This window comes from Argopecten irradians, chromosome 1 (genome assembly GCF_041381155.1).
Source record: "Argopecten irradians isolate NY chromosome 1, Ai_NY, whole genome shotgun sequence".
Taxonomy (NCBI): domain Eukaryota; kingdom Metazoa; phylum Mollusca; class Bivalvia; order Pectinida; family Pectinidae; genus Argopecten; species Argopecten irradians.
In genome coordinates this window covers 50,044,546-50,070,073 of record NC_091134.1, presented here as the reverse complement: position 1 = coordinate 50,070,073, position 25,528 = coordinate 50,044,546, and the positions used below count along the sequence as shown (strand labels likewise).

Sequence of the window (25,528 nt, the reverse complement as noted above, 5' to 3'; positions counted from 1 at the left end):
CTTGTCTGTGGTGAATGTTGGCCTCAATGAAGTGTTGGAACTGTTTGGCAGACGATGCACCAGAGAACACTAGTCTCTTACACACAGCTACTTGTGGATCTGTAAAACCAATATAAACTTATAAATGTTGATTAATTTCTTCCAACAAATACATTATTCAAATTGTATCTGTAGGTTAACAAGACAAATCTTTATGTAGATATACAAGCAAAAGAATTAAGAAAATATTTAATTTTTGAAGGACTTGAAATATTTGAAATTCCTAATAGTAAAATATGTATGTGTACTTACCTTGTACATCCATAAATCTATCAATAAGGCTGGTTTTACCAGATCCATTGGCACCGACCAACAAGACATTCAGGCCTGAGGCAGAGGCAAATTCCATCAGGATCTTGGTACGGAACTGTCAAAATATATAAACAATTATCTTACTGTATCAGCTCACAATAAATGATGTTAATTTAAGAAAGAATTGACAATAAATGTCTGCTCATAATAGAAGATAAATCTATGAACAAACAGACTTTGTACTTACAGTATCGACAGAGTCCATGAACACCTCGCCTAACATATCCTGATTGTCAGTGTACACCACCTCCTGGACTCTGTGTAACAATCAACATTTACATCCTCATAGCCTGAATTATATTACATCTGATTTCAAAAAGAACAATTATACTGGACTAGTTAATCTTTAGCAGATTTCAAGTCTTGAAATATATTTTGATAGCATGATCATTTTCATGACAAATAAACACTTTCTACATGATATAAATGTTTCAGTATTTGGACTTTTTATTTAGATGTCAGAATACAGAGGTTTCAGTATCGAAAGGACTTAATATAAATTTCAGATGACAGATGTGACAGTATTGGGAGGTTTTTACCTGGATGTCCATGGGTCCCACTCTCCTGACTCATCTACATAGTAGTCAAACACACAGATGTCTCGATCATCATCAGGCAACCTGTCAAAATACCATCAAAGTCTTCTCAGTATAAATCATTAAAGTCTTCTCAGTATAAATCATCAAAGTCTTCTCAGTATAAATCATCAAAGTCTTCTCAGTATAAATCATCAAGGTCTTCTCAGTATAAATAATCAAAACTGCATTTTTCTTTTAAACATATCTATCATTGAATAACATAATACAAATTACTAAACTTTCTTCAGACAAACAGGCCGCTACAAATTTCTGCCAAAATCAAACTAAACCTGAATTTTGATAACATTAGTTAGAAATAATTATCTTTTTTTTCTTCAGATTATAGGATTAGACTACTTACGCTGTTGAGAGTGTTTTAAGGAGGTCACTGAAGCCCTTTCTGTCAGACGCGTTAAGGAGACCACCAAATGTCCAGATCAGACAGAATAGGTAAAGTCTCTCGATATGGAGCTCTCCCCCAATCTCGATGTTGTCAGCCAACATGGCGGACAGTAGACCAAGACACGTCTTAAACATGCCGACCAAGGACAGCTTCAGGCTAGGTCTGTAAACAAATAGACAGTTATTTCAATATAATTCATTCTCCTCAAAAATCTGTATAAAATTTGTTTGTATATAATACGATTCACATAATTTTGAAAAAAAATCTATAAAAGTCTAAATATTATATTTCTGAGGTAGAAATTTTGAAACACTTGTTTTAAAATGTTGAAAATCTTACTTGGCCTCTTGCAGAACAAACTGAGCCATTGGGTCGAGAGTTTTCTGGAAGGCCCTCTGTAAAACCTGGAATACAGCAAGTCACTGGATTAGGGCAAAATCACTGGCAGGGAAATAAAACTATACAAGCATGAGGATAGATGATAAAAAAGAAATGTAAAAATACATGTAACAATGATGTTAGTATGACCTACAGAAACAGATACATAGAATTAGTATGACAGTAAATAAAACATGTAAGAAGATGATTTAAACATTTACATCATCATCAGATTGACATAGAGTATGATGATATATAAAAACTAACTTAATCTTGTATTTCTTGTTAAAAAAAATTCATTAGGGCTTTTGGAACAACAAAAATATGACATTATAATACAATGTATGTACAAGACAAAATATGTAAACACAAACACTGATCTGATAGAAAAGCACATTTCTGTGCAGATAAAAGATTATATGAAAGACATTTTCAGAGTTACAACACGATGGTGGTCATTTTTTAGATGTGTTAGTGATTGGACCCAGAAAGCTATTGTGGTCACTACTAGACAGGTCATGCACAGGTCAATCTATTGTCGTTTTAGATTACCTTCTCCTGTGAAAAAGTATAATTTGTAGTTATATTTTACATCAATAGCATCAAGTTCATAATATTGATTAAAATATTATGGTGTTTTTTGGGGTTTTTTTTGTGTGTGAAAAAAATTGGGAAAATGTAATTTCCATCTAATTCCTGTAATGTTCAATGGCATTATGTTAGTTGGTAATCTGTCATCTTCTGAAAGATAATGTTGCTAAGAATTAGTAAAGCTAATTTTTTTTTCTAATTCTCCCTTTATAAAAAGTTTTTTCTTGTATTCCTTATTCCATATAGTTATCTATTGATAAATTTTAAATATCTCCAATCATACTGTTAATTTCTGGTTTGTAATAAGTTCAACATTACAATGAAGATATACTGAGGTAATATACTGACAAGACACAATTATGACACAATATTGACATAGTTGTACAACATGAGCAAAGCATCAGTCATGCAAGTGAATGGCGGTTTACTCTAGGATGCACTGAAAGAGACTTGGTAAGAAAATTAAGTGATATTAAAGTTTTTGTCCATGCTTGTGCTGATTACCCCTTCTACTGTTTTGATTGGTGGATCAACGTCCGCGGTCGAGTCTATTTCTATATCTGAATCATCAGGCACCGGTGTGACTGGCACCTAGGAAAAATGGCGGTCACGTCTCATGAATTTCAAGGAGAAGAAAAAGAAATCTTATCACTTAGTGTTACTGTCTTTTTATATTAGTACATTTTATGAGTATCTGTAGACATGTTCTTATCTTTTAACTGAAAATTGATTTTGGAAAGTCTTGTTTGTTAATATGAAAGTATTCTTTTCAAACCCAGGCTTTTTCCTGGTCACCAAACAGATGTTTACACATTTTCTAACACGATTCCTTTCACCATGGTAATAGATAACAATCGTAACTCCTCATTGTGAAGAAAGAGCACACAGTTTGTCTATAGAAAAGAATCACACAGAATTTTTTGTCCATAGAAAAGAATTCACACAGAATGTTGTTAACTCTAGGTTAAATTATAATCTTATTATCTAAGTGTACAAAGGCTTCAACGATAAAAAAATATAATTTTGCTACAAATAAACGAACCATAGCAAACCTAGCAGCAAATATCCTCACAGCGTAAATTTTTTTTATTAAATGCCTGACAATTTCTAGGGGGTTATGAATCTGATTTATTCCATTTTTGTATCGTTTATTAGACATTTGATTTAAATGAACTTGTGTAATGCTTGACTTAAACTGTAACTAATTGATTAAAGAATTTTTTTCTCTCAAATTTTCACATTGCAGGAATACAGAGCACAAAACCAAATGAAAATTTACACACCATTGCACAGACGAATAAAATAAAAAACAAAATAATAGAAATGCATTCATAGCTAATATGAAGGGACACATTGGGGACAAGGTTTTATCTAAGGGCTTTCTAAGACTGACATGAAATCCAAAATTTAACTTTGATTTTAGTCAAATTTGTAAATTTTACCACTGTAAGGTTCTTGAAACTTCTGAACTTTTCTTTCTAACCTCATCGATTTTCTTCCAATGAAAGTGAGGTAATAAGGAAGGTTCAATTTCCAAAATCAGTCCCAAAAAGCCCTATTGGGAGTGTTTTGTCCTGATGAGGAGAGAGGACTCTAGCACCAGGGGCCATCAACTATATATACAATCTATAGGACCAAGGACCACTGAGTATACAATATATTACCCCTCCCACGGTAGGCAGGGGATCACCCTCCTTTCTAGTATAAACAGACTTCCGACTCTGTGTAGAAAGAAAACCAAACACCTTAATGACAATTTCAAGAATGTTTGTTTTTGTTGAACCTGTTGAGAATTTTTGAAAATTTGAAGAAATAGTTCGATATTATTAGTCTTCTTGTGTTGCTATTCATACATCTTAACTCTGGCATGACTTTACTGTGGGCTTCAAAAATGCTTTCCCTGGGTTTTCAGAGGAGTTGGGTGTTGTGATGATGGGTTCCATTCCTCTGTCACCACAAGTGTTTTTAAAGCCTTTTTTTCTTTACTAGCAACAATAGACCATTTCACATGAAACACAACATATAAACCTCGACAATGACTTAATACTCTAGCTCTATGTAATGGACATCCACATCAATCAAATTGCTGCATTTATTTGCCAATTATTAAAAAAAAAATACTGATTACTCAAAGAAAACTTACTGTTTTATTCTTTTCTGAATAATACTTTAAAGATTCATCTATTACATTGAATAAAACAATTTAAGTACAATGAAGTTCCCATTCTATTTCATATCTTCCACTCCCTAATTATCCAACATGACTTCCAGATTTCTACTGTGTATAAGCACTCGTTTGTCACAAGTCATTTTGATAGACATTTGACAAATACTGCAACAAGTTCACAAATAAGCTAAAATGTGATCATTTTAAAGATGTATATCAGAGATAAGTAAATGTTAGTGGAAATTTCTCTACTCCTTATAGGCAAACCATTGATAAAAACAATATCTGTAGCAAACATCTAGGCTTATAAATCAATATTCAACAATAATCTAGCTTTAATTCACTCCGAAAATGAATTGTTGAATAAAAATAAATGAGTGCGAGTTGAGGTGATAACTCCACGCCAGGTATAACTACCTAGCCTCTTATCAATATAGCAGACTAATACCACTCATGGCAAACTGTACACAGTTGTACACTAAACTCACTTCCATTATATTGGTGTACTGAAATTGTACAGACAACATGTTAAAATCCTTATGGTATCAGAATGACTTTTAAGTGATATGAAAATTATGCATACACTGTATTCTTAATAATAATAAAATGTGAAAGCAAAATACCCTAGATGAACCAAAAAATCATAATAATGTACATGTAATATGTTGTGATTTTAGACAATATAATTTCTATATCACAACTTTCATTTTGTATTTAAATATCAATTGAAAATCAATGGACTAGCATGTATTAAATCTCATGAACAGAACAGACCTTTTTTGGTCAGATAACCCTATATATAAATCATGTCATCAATTGTTTTATATACAACTTTTTTATATCTAGACTACAGACTACAATGCATTTTCTATAGATGTCAGGACACACAGAGATGTTCTACATCAAACCTACCTTTTCCTGGGAGAGTTAGAAAGGGGAGAGAATAAATACCAGTTTATATATCATAAACAAATTAGATACCAGCTTACATATAAAAAAATTACCACTTTCTAAATACTGGATGACAATACACTGTACATGAAACATGTAATCAAAGAGTATTATTTAACGGGTGAAAAGTTCTCATGAAGAAACCCTTAATTGTGTTCCATATTTCCCCTCCTAGTCCTACTTGATTGAATGATTTGAAATCACAATCATGTAACAAAATGATACCCATATTGTATTTCCATTTAAGCAAATGAAGCATAACTATGAACATGCATGTGAACTATCTAGATGGCCATGGAATTCTTTCTCAATAACATCTTTCATTGAGTCCTAAATGAATAAATATTATGGAACAAAATTTTATGATACACTTACATGAATTTCCTGGGGTGTTCTACTTTCTATCCAGGCATCAGCCACAGGTTTCCATCCTAGCACATCTTTATCAAGGTAGACAATGCCCTGTAAATAACATCATGTCTACATTAAATACAGAATAGGTATGTAATATTACACATCATTTAAACATGTTATCATGTGGTAGTTCACATGCCTATGATATTGTTTTTATATAACTTATGATATTGTTTTTATATAACTTATGATATTGTTTTTATATAACTTATGATATTGTTTTTATAAAACTCTGGGTGTCTTGTTTCTACAGTGATTTTGCGCCTACAATTGAGTACCCAATATAATACAACAGCAGAGTATTCCTCTACAAACTACCACTTACAGATCTAGCTATGGTGGCTGGTGAGGCGTTGTCCAGACTGTCCGTCTCAAATATCAGGATGATGTTGTCAGAAAGGAAGAGTTTGTCTCCATTCTTCAGATGTAATACCTGTTAAAACACATAGAGCAGAGTACAAATAACAGTAAAATCAAAAACATTAGCTTCCATGATTTGCCAAATTTTCAGATTGTAATTTAAATTTTACATCACTAAATGTAGCTGCATGCAATGCAAAATTAGCAGTTATAATGTTAACATTTTAATATATAATCATTTATGTTTATATTGAAATCTCAGACACGTTGCCCTAAAAACCAAAACAGGGATTGCATGGTCCATCCCTAATTTTCCACAGTTGATACTGAGTATCGTTCAATTATGAATGTATAAGATCCTAACAAAGAAAAGTAAAACTTGTATGGTCTACCTTGTCGCCACTGAGAATACTGTTAAAGTTGTCTGCCCACCCTTGGTTTAGTGGACCGTCCAGACACAGCCAGGTTGTGCTCAGGTTCTATACAAACATAAAATATGATCATGGGTGATGCCTGCAGATGGACTCTAAGAATTACATTGTTTAACTTGAAAAATATAAAACCATCCTGGTACCGTTTTGGAAATTCAAAGTACTATAGTGGTAGATGTGATTTCTTATGTACCAATAGTTATCATTAGTCATGCCATGAGATTATGAAACTTTCCCATAAAGCATATTCCCTTCAAAATGGACTGGTGACAGGGGAATTGTATTTGTTGGGAATTGTTTATTTGTACTTATGGGGTATAATTCTAACATTCAATGCATTTTTTGTTTTCGAGGCAAATTTACTTAAAATTATTCAAAGATGATGAAATAATTGTAATAAGCCATAGACAGATTCATTAAAATTATTCAAAGATGATGAAATAATTGTAATAAGCCATAGACAGATTCATTAATTAAATTTTAATTTTATCTAGGTTTATGGAGGTAAAACCTACCCTGTTTGCCTTTCTGACTGCATTTGTGAAGATACCATCTATCCAGTCGTGGTTCTGGTTCAGTGAGCCAAACATGAGAGCTTCATCATCAACAACCATTGGATTCATCTTGATGAGTTTGTGCATGGACTCGGCCGGGTTGGTGGCCCTGCTACCCTGGGACTGGCGAGATGTGCCACGCCCAGACATAGATAGGGAGTCCACTAGGGTCTGAATACAGGTACTCTTACCACTCCCTGGGGGGCCAGCTACGATTACACCTGTGAGAAACAATGATAGATTGTTAGAGATGTAGGTAAAACTGATCAGTGAAAAGTAACAGGGCATCATACTACTTTAGGTAATCAGATGAGTTTAAATCTTAACAGGCCTTATCATGGCTTATTGGGGGAAATGTAAGGATGTAAGATCATATTCAAGAATCCACACTTATATTTTAAGATAAAAGATGTAAATTGTTGCAAGAGAAACTGTAACAGATTAAGGGTAACAAAAGTCTGTTTTTATCCATTATTCCTTAACTCCCCACTCCTACCCGACCCCCATCTCAACATCCCAAGTACTTACCATTATGGACTTGAGAGATGTTGAAGAGTTGTTTACATTTGGTAAGCCAAGGTTCATGGGCCACCAGTCCTTTGTCTGCGACCTTGTGTTTGAGGGACATTTCAATGTCCATCCCTCGGGACTTAGCCGACTGTATCTGGGACAGGTTGGAGGGAGGGTCAGGTAGGCCAGCAAACACGTCGTCCAAAACCGCCTTAAATAGCTTCACATTCTGTATATAAAAAGGATATGACAATATTCAATAGAAAGTAAAGGACTCAAGGGCTGAGTTCAAATTATGAAATCATTATTTCTGTTTGACATATATACTCTACATCAAATTATTTTACTGCCCAAAAAGAACTTGCACACATGAAATCATCTGTTCATTGCAAGATTATATATTTTTTGTGAGAAAAAATTGCATTTCCAAATAGCAATTGGAAGATAGGATTAAAAAGATCTTGTTAACCACTTAACCTTTCTGTAAATGTTCCGTTCACCATGTCATAATGATGCTGATTCTAGGCTTTTAATGAATTTTATGTTATTATCTTGTTTTATTATCTTACCCTGCCGGTCAGTCTAGGAGAAATGACCTCTAGGATGGTCTGAGCGACAAGAGCGTGCTCCAGTTTACCAGCAGCAGTCATAGGGTTGGGTGTGCCTGTCTTTCTGCTGACTGAGGAAATCTTTACATTGCTTGAACCAACTAAAAATGCAAAAAAAAAAACAAAAAAAAACCCATAACTTTACAAAATTGTCTTTCACCTTTTAAGAGACATTTCATGAATATTTTACAAACTTACAACTTCAAAATAAACTAAATTGGAAAAAAAAATAAAAAAAATCAAAAGGTAATGCTTTTAACTTCCATGAAATATATATAAGATTGTATTGTCCTGTCTGAACCTTACCATTCTGTAAGCCAGCTAACTTGGTTGGTGCCTCTGACGCTTGACTTTCTGACCGTGATGTCTCATCTTTGATCTTTGATTCTATACGCTCCTGAGTTTTCTCATCCCTGACATATTTCCTTTTTTGTAGTGCCCTCTTAAGGACTCCAGTCCAGGTGGCAATACCAAACAAGTGATGAAAGTGTTCCGACCTGAATAATAAAAGGGCAGATCATTTCATTACAACATAGAATTTATTTTTTTTACAAAAAACAAGGGGAGCTAATTCCATTACAATTTAGATTTACAATTTTCAACAAATAAACTTTAAATTTTATAGATATAATGGGAGATTTTTTTTGTCTTTTCTTAATTAAGTTAAAGCCCACAAGAGGAAAATTATTTCATTGAATTGTTTATCAGTATTACATTATATAAAGGTCTCAAAGAAAAAGAAAATGAGACCTTTGCCAGAGAGAAATATAATTATTTGGCAAATGTATTCAATATTACAAACTAAAACTCAGACTATAAATACTCACAGTTGGTCTTTAGCCAGCTCTGACACAGACTTGAGTCTGGCCCCGAGGACGGTTGGAGCACGGAAACCCATAGAGGCACATTTAGCCTTGAGGATGAGACTGTAGTCTGGTTTGATTAGGGATACAGTACGGAACAGAGCCCGAACCTCGATTGGTAGACTACAACTAGTGTCATCTCTGTTGATGGTCATGTGTATTGCACTGGTCTTTTTAATAGAGATCTGCAAAGGAGGAAGGTTCATACATTCACTTTTCCAGTAAAAAAAATAATGTTTTTTTTTTTTTTTATTCAATATAAAAATTACATAATGTCCTATTTCAAATCTAAAAGTCTCTAAAAGTGCTGATGTTAGGATGCTCATAAGAAAACACGATTTTTTATAAGTTTAAGATGGTAAAGTTAAGAAATAAGATTCATGATAAAAACAAGTTTTACACTTACTTCTTGACCATCGGCTAGTGTAGCGTACGAGTGTCTGGCCTTAAGGGCAACCAACACAGCTTCCACATGATCAAACAGGACGGACAATGCCTTACGATGGAGACTCTGGGCCTCATCAAAACAACACCAACAACCATCCTGTAAACAACAAATAAAACATAATGCATCTATTATCTTATTGAAATAACAAATTCAACCATTTAATTTTTCATAAACAATAAAAACAACTTCTTCATATTTAACGTACTTTAAAATGTTCACAATCTTCAAAAAGTTCTATAAAATCAGATATTTGTTTCTTGATGCTGTAGTTACTAGCTACTACTGGGAGGTCAGTATCAGGCTGTGTAAAGGTCATTACAATGAAGGTACCTGGTTAACAATTCATAAGGTGCATACATTTCGTTTAAATGATAGCTTAATACCGACAATGCACCATATGGATACAATATCCAATCCCTTTAACTTACCATTGCTGTTCCTTGTATTGACCTTGCCAAGGCTGTAGGGTCAAACTCTGGACAGCACTGGACCATGCTGAGGAACTGACCCAAGGTGTTAGCTAAACCCTGGAAAAAATGGAGAATATTTTACAAATGTACAATGTTTTACAATATCATGACGCATATAGGGAAGTAACAGGATTCAGAATTTAGTAGGCAATTAAGTATTTTTTACATAGGCAGGTACTGGACTTAAAAATGTTCTTTTACTTCTACTTGAGCAGTTTGTATGTAGCAAATAGGTATATGGCTAATATCCTTGTCTCAGTTTAACCTGGAAATGCTTTTACCATAATCATACACCACAAACAACCAGGTGTCCTTGGTTGGATATTTAGATACAAAAATAAATACAAGTTCTAGTGATTCTTTTAACTGTTCTAATGATATATATAAATGCTAAAACGTGAATTGAAGATTCCTTAAACCATGTACCTTGACAGTTTCTGTTTTCCCTACACCTACAGGTCCTGACACACAGCTACCCTGGTAGTTACCGAGGGCCTGCGACATCGTCAGGAAACAACGCTCAGTCACAGGCGTCAGAGCGGCACCAGCATTGGTCCCATAGAACTCATTACCATAGGCGTATGGGGTGTCCAGGATCCAGATCAGGGGTTCCTGACGGTCCTCTGTAAACATGGTAACGAAGGTAATACAATAGGTTGTATACCTGATGTAGACCTGTTACAAAGTCTGCTAACTCATGAAAAGTATAGTCATTATCTGCTTTAAATACATAATGAAATTTTAAATCAGTAAGTTTTAATCAACTGTTACCAAATACATATCGGTGATATACATCACTCATACATAATAAAAATTAAATGCATAAAAACCATTAGGACAAAATTTATTTCACGAATTATTTATCAATCAACATTAACATAATTTTATACCAAAGAATATATAGATTTTTTAAAATTTATTATTTGTTATCATTGATACATTTTACTAAAATATTTCTACGCATGCAATGCAGTTAGATTATTTGAACATCTATGATTTCTGTGAATTAATACAGTCTGCAGTTCACCAATAACATTTCTACACCTCAGACCAGAGTTTAGACACCTTAACCTCCAATAGATTTTATATTGGAACAAAATACCCATGCACCTGTACCAAATTATCAAAAAAAGTTTTATGAAAATGTAAAAAAAATATTTATTGAAAAGCAAACAGATCAGCAAAACCAGGCAAAACATAGCAAGGTGGAGGTAATTCCTGGCTTTGTATAAGTTTTTCACTATATTATCAATGGGAGAGCATGCTCAGACTTCATGTATTAAAGTTGCGAAGAATTATTGAGAGTATAAGTGTAGAGAAATATGGTTAGCTGACGAAAGAGAAAAAGAGAAAGTTAGTGTTGATGTTAGTCAATATATAATATGGAATTTTGAATAATAATAAAAAAAAAAATTCATTAATTGTCTATCTTTGTATTATAATGTTAGAATCTCTTGAACTACTAGGAGTACATATCATCTAAGTTCAATTATTGTAGATTCCTTTTTCTGGTGGTCATTAAAAAAAAGGTGGGGTTTTCTTGTTTTTTTGTTTGTTTTGTTTTTTTAAACACTTAAAAATATTTCATTATATTTTGCGAATCAGTGTTGTAACATGGTTGCAAACATTGACTTTTTAAAACTTTATCTTTTGAAACAAAAATTATCAGAAATGATGCAGTGACTTATACACCTGTCCCCAAAAGCCGGCCACCGGAATAAAGCAATGTTAATCACAAGCTATGGGTATATCTTCTACCACTGCCCCGGCAGTATGAAACACTCATCCTTACGTATGGCTAAATCATCCAAGCCATTATCATCACCAGTGACGGACTCTCTGGGTGTGGGAGTATCTGAGGCTGGAACAGGTCGCCATGGTTACCACAGCAAGTTAGTTACGACACACACAAAGTTATTGGCTCTCTTATTTGTATATACAGAGTTATCTGTCCTTGGAAGTAGGTTTCTATTGATACATCATTACTTCATGTTCTCACATGAGATTTTTCTCATCAAAAATGATGTAAACTGGAAATCTGCTCTCAAGAAAAGATAACAGTGCATTTAAGATGGAATGGGAACAAAATCTAAATAAGTTCATACTCAGTCGAAAAACAAAGGATAATCAATGCTATTTCAAAGATTTTAATTAATCTATTAATGAAGCTATGTAAATGAAACACATTTTCGTAGGCTGGGAACTTTAATTTTCAACACATAGACAAACAAGTTAGGGCACACTAGTTTACAATAATGATATAAAACATTGATAGAGAAACATAGAAATAGAGTCAAATTAACACAGATTCATATTCACACACAAAGGAATGAGGAATGTTTTAGTCTGAAATAAACACAGAACTTTTAGATTCAGTTTACAGCAATAATTTACACGTACCAACTGGGTGGAAATAACATCGTATACTGCGTCGCCATTCAAAGTCTGTGGACTCGCGAAGTTTCCTGGTACACATGTTATCTAAGATGTCCCTCAGGTAAAGAAATTGCTGAAAAAAAGGTGTTACAATGTTCATATTACAGTAACAGAAGTACAACAAATAACAAATGTCAGTCAGTTATCCAGATTTCTATTCTAATATGGTTTAAAAACATTAACTAAGCGATTCCACTACAATTAACTGGTAACTGATACTTACAGATATCATACATTCCAGACGAGCCTTGTGGAGAGGTAACATGGGCTCCTCCAGGGTTCTCCAAGCACCTCGGGACAACACCGTCTGGAGTTTTGACCCAGTAGCAATGTATTTTTTGAGAGCGGCTTGGAGAGCCTTGCGATCGTATTTGATTTCTCCAATTCCCTGGTCACATTCTCGAGTCCAGTAGTAAAGCATTCCCATCCGACACACCTGTGCTGGGTACTGTCAGAACAAATATATAGTTAATAAACAACATATAGTCAATTAGTTAGGAATTTTAACACAAAACACGTACCCATGGCAAATAAGGGCAGATAATTACTCTACAGTTATTTTGTATTTGTATATTACTATAAGACTCAGGGTCACAAAATGTTATAAAACATTTTTTGACCCTCGTGTAGAATATCCCTATCCTTCATATCCACGTATGAAAGAGTATATTTCTCTCATTCCTCGACGTTTTCTTGCTTTTTTACTTTTTTTACGTCTTTATTTCTATTAATTTTCACCATTTTGAAATGAATTAGAAAAAAACACAACTGCAAGTCAAATCTCCATACATAAAAAATGTGTGATATTTTCAATGCAGATCCCGTGGTTTGTATCTAAAGTAAATCCAGCTCAATTTAAAAAAGAAATTGTTAAAACTGTGCCTAGAAAATAGTAATTTTGTTGACGCTGTGACGTCACGAGGCTTTATTGCATAGGTAGCTATGCAATACAGCTTCAGGCGACATAGGTGTATTGCACTGGACCAGCCAGTATTACACGTGTATAGGTATGAGAGAAAGGGTTAACTGCTCTTACAGTTACGTAATAATTGTTAAATCGTGTTTTTGATAAACTTGAGAAAAAAGACACAGATATGTATGAGAGTGACTAACCTTGTATGCCCATTCATCCATGGCCACCCCGTTGTTACATTCCTGTATAATGTTGATGTTGAGGTCCTTAATCGTCCTGGCAACTGATTCCCTCAGCTTCTGTAGCCATACCTCCACACCATCTGTGAGGAAGACCTGTAACAAAGGGCAGATTACTCTTGAGACTAATATTACAACTTATGGCAACATAAACAGTCTCATAACTGTCAACAATACATTGATACCTATATAATCAGTAGGATCATGTCTTCAATACTCCTTCCTTATAGATAGCACGGGAAAATTCTTGATTATTTAGGGACCATTGTTTAGTCTCATTTTATATGACAAACAAAGAATGGGTTACAGTACGCTTAATTATATTTAGCTCCCCAATTAGTAGATACTCAAGGCTACATGAAATTGACAAAATGCTGTGTACCTTGTCCTGCAGTTGAACAAGTTCTCCTTCAGCACTGCTTACAGCAACAGCATCCCTGTAAACACTGTCCTCCACGATTCCCTCCGACGGCATGAAGGCTGGGGCATGTGCAATGGTGCTCGGATTCATACTCTGTAAATAGCATGAAATTCAAATACCAAAATTAATATCAATAAAAATAAAGGGATAAATTTTCAAAACTTTTTTTTTTCTTGTTTTGTTAAAAATGTACATATTTTGTTGTATGATGTTCATTTATGATTAATATACAAAGTGCGATGTATTGAAATCCAAGTACTTTATTACCATTGAAGCAATGTATTGTTGAAATGCTGATAACATTTTAAATCTTAGAAATTACTATAAGTAACTGTGGAAAACAAAATTAAAAACTATATCCTGAAAATACTGAACAAGTTGCAATTTCATATTTTAGAACTGAAACTGATTTGAAAAATGGTAATGGTTTTTTAACATTGTATATGTTATAGTTAAACAAACTGTCATGTCATTTCATGCTTTTAAATGCTTCACACCAATGTATTCATACTTCAATTCAATCAATAAAATAATATTTCATTCACAAAAACTTTTAGGCATGCAGATAATGTGAATTGAAATCAATGCTAAATAATTATTTTCAATCATGCATTTTCATTCAATAGAAGTTAAAAAAATATATTAAAAAAAAAGGAGGAAAAATAGTAAAAATTTAAAATATTAAAGAGTAGTACAATAGATAAGAAAAAATCATGTGGTTAATTTTGAAAAAAAAAAATCAACCCTATTTTCACATAGTAGACTGTTCCAATCAATGTAGAATCAGATTATACTACACTGGAAAATAGGGTCAAAATAGTGATGTCAAATAATAAATCAATTAAAATTAATTGAATTTTTTTTAAAACAAATAATTAATTCTGTTTAGTATCTTACACTCTTTGAAGTTACATTTTTGTTTTGGCCTCTCGTTTTGAGAATGGATTGACTTATAATTTCCTCTTTGGCCATTGTTTGCTGTTGTTGTTGCTACAAATCAAAATGGCATTTATACATATCTCTAGTTATCCTGCTTCAAATTTTAGACATTCAAAGTCAGACATTTGATTTCGTTTTCTTTTCAATTTATGTTTAGAATGCGCTATCCACCATTTGTTATATATATGTATTTTCAATCCAAAGTTTTGATATAACTAGTTAATGGACATATTTTTAATGTATTCTGTGAATTGATTGTTACATAATGATACAATACAAGCTGAGGTTAAGTTAATTACAATGCAGACAATAAATCTTAATAAAAAGGAGAATAAATGAAAGATTACATGTTTAGTCACTAAGAAATAAATTAATGCATAAACAAAAAACAAAAAAAGATTCATAAATATTGTTTGAAGTAGGGCTATACTTTCCTGGATAAATACATATGGATATATTATTTCCCACTGATAATTAATTTGGCATTTAGGTATAGATGTACCAGTATTCCACACAAAAAACATATAATTCAAACATAACATTATCAAACCTGTATGTTAAACACCAATATTACTTATGTATATATCTAAATATTTGTGTTAATCTATGCTGTCTTTTCATAACAAGCAATCATCTGCTGTAATTTTAACAGGTATCAATTGTTACATCCTTTGTTGGTAAAAATAACATTTTGTAAACAAAAAAAAATTACTTAATATTCTCAAGCAAACAAAGGATGTAATAACCAATGTATCTCAACAAGAGCAGATAACTCCAATATCAGAAAAACAGATTACTGGGATCCCTTAACCCTGTATATAATTTATGTGTAATCTACTACAGTCACTGTGACAGTAAACGAGCCCCGCCCATCACCGTGTCTTACTTACTGATCTGGTGTTGGGGGAGGGGGTAAGCCCCCACGTAATGTGGTAGGGTGGGGTCTTAGTGTGCCCCTGGGTCTGGGAGAGAGACAATCAGATAAGACAATAAGTAAAAGTGTATATCAAAGATACCTTCTTGATATGACGTAAAGGAGTCATAAGTTCATTTGTAAGCTGTGGGGAGAAAACATCTCTGATCTTTACACTATCAAACACTTTAATGGACCTTAGTCCTTCATTTCGTGTTTAACATTCAAGGTTGTAATAACAAATATAAACAACATCTTTAAGGTTTGTGAAATCAAACTAGCTTTAAATTAGCCAGTTGGGATCAGAAACAATTCTTCACGACATTTGAAATGATTACCATATTTATCTGGCTACAATCCCACATCAAGCTGCTGTCTGAATATGGGTTTTGTTCAACTGCTCTTTTTTTTAGTTTGATGGTTTTAATTATATACCTCTGTAAAAAGATGTTATAAATCAACTAACTACATGAATTTTGAACAGCCATTGCAAATATTTATTTTCAAATTCCTTATATTCCTATTCGTGTAAATGCATGCAATATGAAATACTAAGTACAACAGTTTACAGTAGAGAACTAACTACAGAATGTGCTCTATAATATCTGGATATGAATTACTATACATTTAATACAATATTTCAGTTTAAGACTTACATAGATCTCTGTGAGTCGTTTGTCGATCTTGTGAGGTGTATTATTGGTTGGTGACAATGCTGAAGCCGTTCTGACCCTTGACCCTGTGGGGGTTCGTACCCCTGTACGTGATTGGGCGAAACCCACCTCATCTGTTGGTTCATCTAGTGTGTTAGCTTCTTCTAGCCGTACATCATAGATACTGCTAAATATAGATCTACAAAACAAACATGTTCATACAAATATATTCTTTACTTTCTTTTCTTATGCCATTCATGAAATCTAGACTTAATTCTAGAAAAGTAATTGCAAATTATAATTTGTCTGAAAGACCAACACTTCAAATGAAAAGAAATGATTTTATAAATGTTTAATCTATTTTTGTATTGTTTCACATTTCTTCAAAAACAAGACCTTTAAAATGTCCTTATGCAAGAAACATATGTGTGTGCAGTTTCTTTTTAATTTTAGGAGGCTGCGGTATGTTTGTGTTTTGGCAGGCTGTGGTATGTTTGTGTTTTGGCAGGCTGTGGTATATTTGTGTTTTGGCAGGCTGTGGTGTGTTTGTGTTTTGGAAGGCTGTGGTATATTTGTGTTTTGGCAGGCTGTGGTATGTTTGTGTTTTGGAAGGCTGTGGTATGTTTGTGTTTTGGCAGGCTATGGTATGTTTGTATTTTGGCAGGCTGTGGTATATTTGTGTTTTGGGAGGCTGTGGTATATTTGTGTTTTGGGAGGCTGTGGTATGTTTGTGTTTTGGCAGGCTGTGGTATGTTTGTGTTTTGGGAGGCTGTGGTATGTTTGTGTTTTGGGAGGCTGTGGTATATTTGTGTTTTGGGAGGCTGCAGTATGTTTGTGTTTTGGCAGGCTGTGGTATGTTTGTGTTTTGGGAGGCTGCAGTATGTTTGTGTTTTGGGAGACTGCAGTATGTTTGTGTTTTGGGAGGCTGTGGTATGTTTGTGTTTTGGGAGGCTGCAGTATGTTTGTGTTTTGGAAGGCTGTGGTATATTTGTGTTTTGGCAGGCTATGGTATGTTTGTGTTTTGGCAGGCTGTGGTATATTTGTGTTTTGGGAGGCTGTGGTATGTTTGTGTTTTGGAAGGCTGTGGTATATTTGTGTTTTGGGAGGCTGAGGTATATTTGTGTTTTGGCAGGCTGTGGTATGTTTGTGTTTTGGGAGGCTGTGGTATATTTATGTTTTGGGAGGCTACAGTATGTTTGTGTTTTGGCAGGCTGTGGTATGTTTGTGTTTTGGGAGGCTGCAGTATGTTTGTGTTTTGGCAGGCTGTGGTATGTTTGTTTTTTGGCAGGCTGTGGTATATTTGTGTTTTGGGAGGCTGCAGTATGTTCGTGTTTTGGAAGGTGTGGTTTATTTGTGTTTTGGCAGGCTATGTTATGTTTGTGTTTTGGCAGGCTGTGGTATATTTGTGTTTTGGGAGGCTGTGGTTTGTTTGTGTTTTGGAAGGCTGTGGTATATTTGTGTTTTGGGAGGCTGTGGTATATTTGTGTTTTGGAAGGCTGTGGTATATTTGTGTTTTGGCAGGCTGTGGTATATTTGTGTTTTGGAAAGCTGTGGCATGTTTGTGTTTTGGCAGGCTATGGTATGTTTGTGTTTTGGCAGGCTGTGGTATATTTGTGTTTTGGGAGGCTGTGGTATGTTTGTGTTTTGGGAGACTGTAGTATGTTTGTGTTTTGGGAGACTGCAGTATGTTTGTGTTTTGGGAGACTGCAGTATGTTTGTGTTTTGGCAGGCTGTGGTATGTTTGTGTTTTGGCAGGCTATGGTATGTTTGTGATTTGGCAGGCTGTGGTATATTTGTGTTTTGGGAGGCTGTGGTATGTTTGTGTTTTGGGAGACTGCAGTATGTTTTTGTTTTGGGAGGCTGTGGTATGTTTGTGTTTTGGCAGGCTGTGGTATGTTTGTGTTTTGGCAGGCTGTGGTATGTTTGTGTTTTTGCAGGCTGTGGTATGTTTGTGTTTTTGCAGGCTGTGGTATGTTTGTGTTTTTGCAGGCTGTGGTATGTTTGTGTTTTTGCAGGCTGTGGTATGTTTGTGTTTTGGGAGGCTGTGGTATGTTTGTGTTTTGGCAGGCTGTGGTATGTTTGTAAGCATCTGACAACATGTTAATGACCAAAAGATAGATACATACTTGAGGTGAGGTCTGACAGACTCGAGGTCACTGGGTCGGCTGAGGATAGCAAGAAGGATTGGGTCGGATACATAATAAAATCTTGGGAAGGCACGTCTCTTGTTATCAAGGTAACCCATCAATGACTTAAAACAGATCTCCAACTCTTCATGGATGTTCTTCAGGAGGACAGCTTTAGGTACCTCCCCACCATAGCAACACTGTGGCAAAAAAAGCATGGTTAAAATATTGAAAGTTAAAACTTTGAAAACTAGAAATATACTTTTCAATGACTCAATCCAATTTGTTTTAATTAACTATTTTTCTGTTTTTCTTTTCCAGGTGGTTAAATATTCATTTCAAAGTGTTTTTTTATCAAAATCAAATAAATGTTTATGTAAGATGTGTTAAGTACCTGTAATACATTCCTAGTTTCAAAGTCTCTCTTCATTAGCTTTGTCCAACTCTTGTCTGTTCGGGCAAATCTTTTGGCTTCTTGAGGTAATTCCTATAAAAAATTCACATACATTAATGAACTTTGAAGTGTTTAAATTGGTGTTTTCTCGTGGATATTTTTTTCCTATAAACGTGACACATGGATGTTGTGTCTTTACTTCTCCTTCTATCAATAAGGGTGCGTAAATTTTACTAGTACAACAGGTGTTCATTGAACTTCTTTTTTTCTTCATTTTTTTAATGAACATAATTATTAAGAATCCAGTAAATTGTTATTCATCATTTTCATGAACATTGCCTTTATTTTTACATGAATTTTGTTTTAATAAATATTCTTCGCCAATACATATTTTCACAAGTTTTCCATCCTGAGTATTATAAGTGGTTATTAAATTAAAGATTTTAACTAAAGGAAACCTTTGAAATCACAAAAAATAACTTGAAAAGGTTTAAGAAAGCTGAGAGCCTTACCTTAGCAGCTATAGAGTTACTGAACACAGCCTCCAGATACTGCCACAGATCCTGTACCTCCAGCCACTGTTCTAGGACCTCAGCTACAGTCTTCAGCTTCTCAGCCCAGCCAGCAGCCTCGTCACGGAGAGGTCCGATGTAGCGTGACGTTAACATATTGGCGAGTAGTGCCTGGGCATCCTCTAGCTGTTCCAGTAAACGCTCTGTGGATACCTTGTCCAGGTACATTGGGCCTCGCTTCTTGTAATGTTCAAATGTAAGTACCTGTTCATTCCATTCCTCCTCAGTTACTCTCATCTTTATCTCGAGTTCCAACTCTCGACTGGCACCACGACAGATCTCCTCAATTTCTGATTTGTGTCTGAGAAAGAGAATGACAAAAGTCAGTGAAACCAATCGTTTTATCTTTTAAATTTAGGATCTTAAATGAGTGTCCATTTCATATGTGATTTTATAAAACGAGTCTAAGAAATCTTTATTTTTGCAAGCCTTGGGGAGCACTAGAAGTATTAGAAGCATTAGTGAGTACTAGAAAAATAAAGGTTATGATGGAGACAAGTTGCTAGACAAATAATCTATAAATCTCAATGTTTCCACTGTAGATGCAGATTAAATCACCAATATTCTGATGACTTACTTAATGAGTCCAATGTCCAGTAGGTGGAGCAGTTTGAAGACATTGGCCTCCAGCTGGAACGAACTTCCTGTGACCCTCATCACTTCTAGCCAATGACGGTTTCTGATCTCCTACAAACACAGAGTAAAACCATCATCATCAGGTGATCACATCATACAGGATACATAACAAATAGAACAGGTACAGCTGATTTGAACTTTTAAATTTAAGATATAAGTCTGTGTACAGTAGATATACGAAGTAAAATAACTCTTCTGTAACGAAAAATGGTATGTGCAGCTATATAGGCTTACTTTAAATTAATGGGTTAATGTTGAGTTAAAGATAAAAATTTCTGGAAAAATTTAAAATGATTTACATACTGGTTAAAACACGATTTGTAAACATAATTACATGTTTATAAAAGTATATGACTTGCAAAGAAAACGAAAATGTAGAATTGGTTTCAAGAATTACCAAAGTGAAGTCACACAACAAATAAAGAAATTGGTAAAAATGATAATTCAGAATTAAGAATCTCTTTTTCTCAACTCAATTAATCCCCAGTATATACCCCTGCCCTCAATATACGTATTTAGTTGCGCAGGTAAGGTACATACATAATGAATGAAGCAATGATAGTATATGGTAAGCTTGTTTAAAGTCATGCATAATTTTCTTCATGTAATGACATCTTTTTAGTTATATGATCCATGTACATATCAAGGCAATAATAATAGCATGATAATTACAATATACAATGATTGGGTTGTGGTATAGGGAAAGGCAGGTAGGAAACAAATACATGGTATCATATATAAGATATACCATATAAATGTTCCTCCTCAGAGATCGGGTAGATATATGTTCCTACTGACCGATACATAGACTGACTACATCAATGTTTCAGTAAGTACAGGCCAGCAATCATCCTTATACATTGTAGGAAAGAAGTCAGCAATTAGCCCTGGCTACTATATTCTACCAGCATCAAGCCCCCTACCCTAGAAATAAATGGGAAGGGGACTTATTGTTGAGTGGGGGCTTATTACTGGTAGAATATGGTACTATTCAGAAATAAATCCCACTGACTATTTTTTCACTAGATTTTGATGATTTTTCTCTTTCATGAACAATTATCCATTATCCATAACAATTAATTTACATAATTTTTGAGACAGTATGAGGAAGATGCTGGGCCAATGAAATAAACAGGAGGGTGGACTAAATGTTGGTGATTCTAAAGATAAATAAACACTCTGTAAAGCTGGTGGCCATATGATGGTAGGTGTCGGGTGATCCAGTGGGCAGCTATACATCTTCTCTCACAATTAGTTATAGCTCTACCCCAACACTCTCTTGTGGCACCTATCATTCTCTCAGGCCACAAATTAACCTCATAATCATAGTCATTTTTATAGCTCAAAACAACACAAAATGAATTGTTAATCATCTTTTTCCCCTTTTCCCCCAAATTTCCATAACCGTATATAAAACACCTTTTTGATAAGATTGATTACATTGTAATTACATTTGTTCTTGCATCTTAACAAAACATTAATTTAACATAATTATTGACAAGCACAAATGCGATACAGAATGAACACATACAATTCCCCAGTTACCAAACAATACAGACCGACCAGCTACCCAGACAACACATAACATCTATAGCACTGCAATGGTCAAGACTGACCAACCTATACAACACAGTACTTACAGGAATTTCATACATGTCACTTCCCTGTGAGTGACCAGAGGTCAAGGTCAGACAATACAAGATAATGTGTTATTATCATGGAAACCAGGTATAAGTCTGGTCAATCAATTCTATACTTAATTAAATTATCATAGGTTTATTGATTTCATTTCATTTCACCAATATTACCTGAAACTGAATCTCTAAACTAGCCAAATAACCAAGAATATTGTTTTGGCAGACTTGGAGAAGGTCCAGTGAAAATGGATACCTTTTAGTTTTAATGTTTGAATACTATTATCTATATCAATACTTATAAGGATATGTATTCACTGTTTAAACAGAACAGGACAATACCCTTCATAAAACTGGAAACCTGACAGTTTTATAATCTGCTTACAATGATATGAAATGTTGATCATTTCAAACATCAACATTTTGTGCACAGCAACATGACTCATTATTCAATCCATCTGACACATTGTACAGCTGTATGACAAATTCTTTAAATGTTCAAGTATCAAAATCCTGAATTATGTTTGTAAAAAAAGTACAATGAAATGTTTCTTAAATCAAATTACATTAGTTGAAATGGATTAATGGTGGTGATGATGATAATTGATTATGTAATTATACTCATATCTGTTTATACATAAAATCTAATATACATAAAACTAACTTAAATACTAACACTTCTTGCAATCCAATTTACAATATCAAATTTACACTGATCTAACATTAAAGTCATACAACAGACTGTTCAGTAAATCCAGACGAGGGTCTGGAGGAGGACTAACCTTGGAGTTGAGGCTGTTGAGGAGAGGGAACACCTCTAGGTATGTCTGTAGGGATGTCTTTAGATCGTGGTAAGCATCCCAGTCCTTCAGTTTACTGGGAAGGGCCAGGCATTCGTCCCAGTAACCCTCAACCTGAAGGAAAAAAGAAATTCTCAGGATGTTAATACTTTTAGATACAAACCACTGTTACAAAATAAAGAAAACAAAAGGCAAATGCCAATTACAGTATAGATAACAAGTTTGAATTCTGATAATGAATTTGATTTATTTTTCCTTGGGCATTTTGGCCATAAAAATAAAAAGTTCTTTCAATATTTTAGCACATATGGCTTTTAGAAAGAGGTCAAGTTTTTTTTCATTTCTGTACAAAAAGTTTAAATCACTACCTCTCTGAAGAAAGCTTCCAGATCCACCTCCGCCCAGAGTGTGTCTTTGAACCTGGCATCAAATCGTAAGAACTTCTGGAACAGTCCATATAACTGACTAAGTAGGTCCAACTCTTCTCCTGTTTTATCGAGCTCGGAGAAAGGCTTACAGGCAATACCAAACAACTTAGAGACAGATTCCAATGTGTTTCGTTTAGAGTCATACAACAGATACTTCTGTTGGAAGTCCTGTAATCGGGCGACAGCCTCCGCTGGTGGTATTCCCGGTACAGCTGGACCCTGGGCGTCAAACGCATTCCTGAACTGTATCACTTCTACTACAAATGTCTGAAAAGTTTGTAAAACACATCAATAATATTTCTGTTGAGGTTTATGTATTTGCTCTTGGCAAATGAAAAATCTGAATTCATGGGACTTTATAATTCAACATTTCTTACAGAAGAAATTGCCTTCATCTGTATGTTTGAAATGATTAGCTAAAACAAGTTACTTCTTAGGTTTATGTACTTTTGGAGCATAAAGGCAAACACATTTTATACAAATCTATGGAACTCCATGGCTTTTGCAAATACAACAGAACCTGATGAAACATTTTGCTGAACACCAATCATAAGACTGTGTCTAGAGACAACTGCTCGGTTTCCTTATAATGATAAGAGAGTAGCCTACCTTGACTTGTTTGTCTAGTTCCTGTTCGAAAGCTCCGCGGCGTTCCTTGAGGAGCACCTCACGAACCTGCTCTGCTAGTTCTATCAGTTCCTGCCATTTATCACGCAGCTGGTCCACTTCCTCTACTTCATTCCTTGGTAGGCGAAGTTCAAACTCCCTACACAAAATATGTAGAAGATAAAATGTTTAAAGACACCTAATACTACTAACAGATGCACACATATATAAAGTAAAAATGTTCCAGACTAAAGTCATTCATGCATAAATTTAGAAATTCTCATACTAAGAAAGTAATGGTTAAGATATAACATACCTATATTTTGAAAATTAATATATTTTACTAGGAATATGATTGAAAAAGTTTGACAAAACACTTTTTCATATTATACCATAATATATAACTGTACACTTTTAATTGTCTCCTATGAAACACAGTAATCTAAACATGACATGACAGCAATTGTTCTTTTGTTGAGGCATGATTCATTGCTATTGGTACTGAATTTGTGATCAAACCCAATATGAATGTGAAACCTGGCTCTGAATTATCTCAACAAATTCAAAACTAAGTCATCGAAGGCATGGCTTACCTGAGTTTGGCATACATAGTTTCAATTGGCAGGTAGATACTATCTATCTTGTTTTCCATATCCCAGAGTTCTTCTAAAAGGTGAAGGGCACTGTTCAACTGGTCAAGAGACTGGACATGCAGCTCCAGCCGATTACGAACATTTGACCTGTACAGCACTGCAGCGTCCAGTTTTTTCTGTCAATGAATTATGAGGCATTGGTCAAGAGGCAAATGAAAGTTTTTTGTTTTTTTTAGACCAGCAATTAATGTCTAAATTAGGAAATAATATCATGATTTCATATTGTTGTACACATGTTTTAATTCTATCTTAAAACCATAGAAAGAGCTACTGTGGTAGTAACTAATTACCTTGGCCTCTTCATGTAAGACAGAAGCAAACTTGATCTTCCAAGCCATAGCAAATCCATGAAGAGCATCCTTGATTGGGTCTGTGTGGAGAGAAATTGGTCCCACAGGCAAAACCTTGGGGATCCCTAACACCTTCTTCTCTATATAAAGGAAGCGCTCAACCTCGCGTTTGATGGCAAACATTCCAGGATCAGCAGAGATAAACTCTTTAAAGTTACCATGGAGGTCATCCTTCCATAGGAAGTTGTAGTAACTAAAGTGGAACAGATGCTTGTTCACAACCGTGTCAATTTCTGCAAAAGACAAACATTCACATACGACAGATTGTAGGTTTCTGCATTGTTTCAATTCAAAGGCATGTGAATGCCCATCAAATAACTTTCAATGGAGTGCATATACAGGTTTTTGTGACTTAAAATAACATACAGAATGTATAACATCATATGAGATTTCTATAAAAACGCTAAGGCATTCTTCTTTGATTTGCTTGTAATTATTTCTAGGTGTTTCTTTGTTTCTTCTATAGCAATCGATATCTGAATAGATGTTTCCATCGTCTGATAATATTTCAGTATCATCCAGACTATCTATAAAATAGAATTTACCAAAGTAATCTTATCCTTGATATTATCATTTTATGACACCATCATCAATACTGAATCGCTATCCTGTCACTCACCATTGATGATGTTAGACAACTGTGCTGTCATCTGAACCACATTTTCATCATCTGCTATCTGAGAGTATAAGTTCTCTGGTCCCTGTGGTCCTATCCAGGAAACATCTACAACACAATTA

At 34.4% G+C, this 25,528-nt stretch overlaps 1 protein-coding gene across 6 annotated transcripts in view; it reads right to left on the bottom strand.

The window, feature by feature from the left end:
• LOC138331441 (uncharacterized) overlaps positions 1-25,528 on the bottom strand; it is an 86,789-nt gene that overhangs the window by 34,398 nt on the left and 26,863 nt on the right. Inside the window, exons 21-58 of one of the 6 annotated variants that reach the window (XM_069279119.1) lie at positions 25,410-25,514; positions 24,731-25,023; positions 24,381-24,556; positions 23,791-23,947; positions 23,122-23,448; positions 22,736-22,867; positions 21,960-21,983; positions 20,261-20,370; positions 19,624-19,984; positions 19,112-19,204; positions 18,718-18,917; positions 16,595-16,790; positions 16,277-16,375; positions 14,984-15,076; positions 14,048-14,179; positions 13,627-13,761; positions 12,737-12,961; positions 12,478-12,586; positions 11,870-11,938; positions 10,504-10,700; positions 10,036-10,134; positions 9,566-9,703; positions 9,124-9,344; positions 8,550-8,793; positions 8,495-8,496; positions 8,258-8,387; positions 7,707-7,917; positions 7,140-7,399; positions 6,586-6,672; positions 6,159-6,266; positions 5,795-5,881; positions 2,806-2,892; positions 1,672-1,736; positions 1,291-1,494; positions 891-971; positions 539-608; positions 292-406; positions 1-99 (exon numbers count right to left, since the gene is read on the bottom strand). In XM_069279119.1, coding sequence (XP_069135220.1) covers positions 1-99; positions 292-406; positions 539-608; positions 891-971; positions 1,291-1,494; positions 1,672-1,736; positions 2,806-2,892; positions 5,795-5,881; positions 6,159-6,266; positions 6,586-6,672; positions 7,140-7,399; positions 7,707-7,917; positions 8,258-8,387; positions 8,495-8,496; positions 8,550-8,793; positions 9,124-9,344; positions 9,566-9,703; positions 10,036-10,134; positions 10,504-10,700; positions 11,870-11,938; positions 12,478-12,586; positions 12,737-12,961; positions 13,627-13,761; positions 14,048-14,179; positions 14,984-15,076; positions 16,277-16,375; positions 16,595-16,790; positions 18,718-18,917; positions 19,112-19,204; positions 19,624-19,984; positions 20,261-20,370; positions 21,960-21,983; positions 22,736-22,867; positions 23,122-23,448; positions 23,791-23,947; positions 24,381-24,556; positions 24,731-25,023; positions 25,410-25,514 — 5,541 coding nt within the window. Of the gene's footprint in view, positions 100-291; positions 407-538; positions 609-890; positions 972-1,290; positions 1,495-1,671; positions 1,737-2,805; positions 2,893-5,794; positions 5,882-6,158; positions 6,267-6,585; positions 6,673-7,139; positions 7,400-7,706; positions 7,918-8,257; positions 8,398-8,494; positions 8,497-8,549; positions 8,794-9,123; positions 9,345-9,565; positions 9,704-10,035; positions 10,135-10,503; positions 10,701-11,869; positions 11,939-12,477; positions 12,587-12,736; positions 12,962-13,626; positions 13,762-14,047; positions 14,180-14,983; positions 15,077-15,915; positions 15,988-16,041; positions 16,084-16,276; positions 16,376-16,594; positions 16,791-18,717; positions 18,918-19,111; positions 19,205-19,623; positions 19,985-20,260; positions 20,371-21,959; positions 21,984-22,735; positions 22,868-23,121; positions 23,449-23,790; positions 23,948-24,380; positions 24,557-24,730; positions 25,024-25,409; positions 25,515-25,528 lie in introns of all 6 variants that reach the window. The other 5 variants (XM_069279103.1, XM_069279096.1, XM_069279080.1 and 2 more) reach the window with 5 other exon arrangements.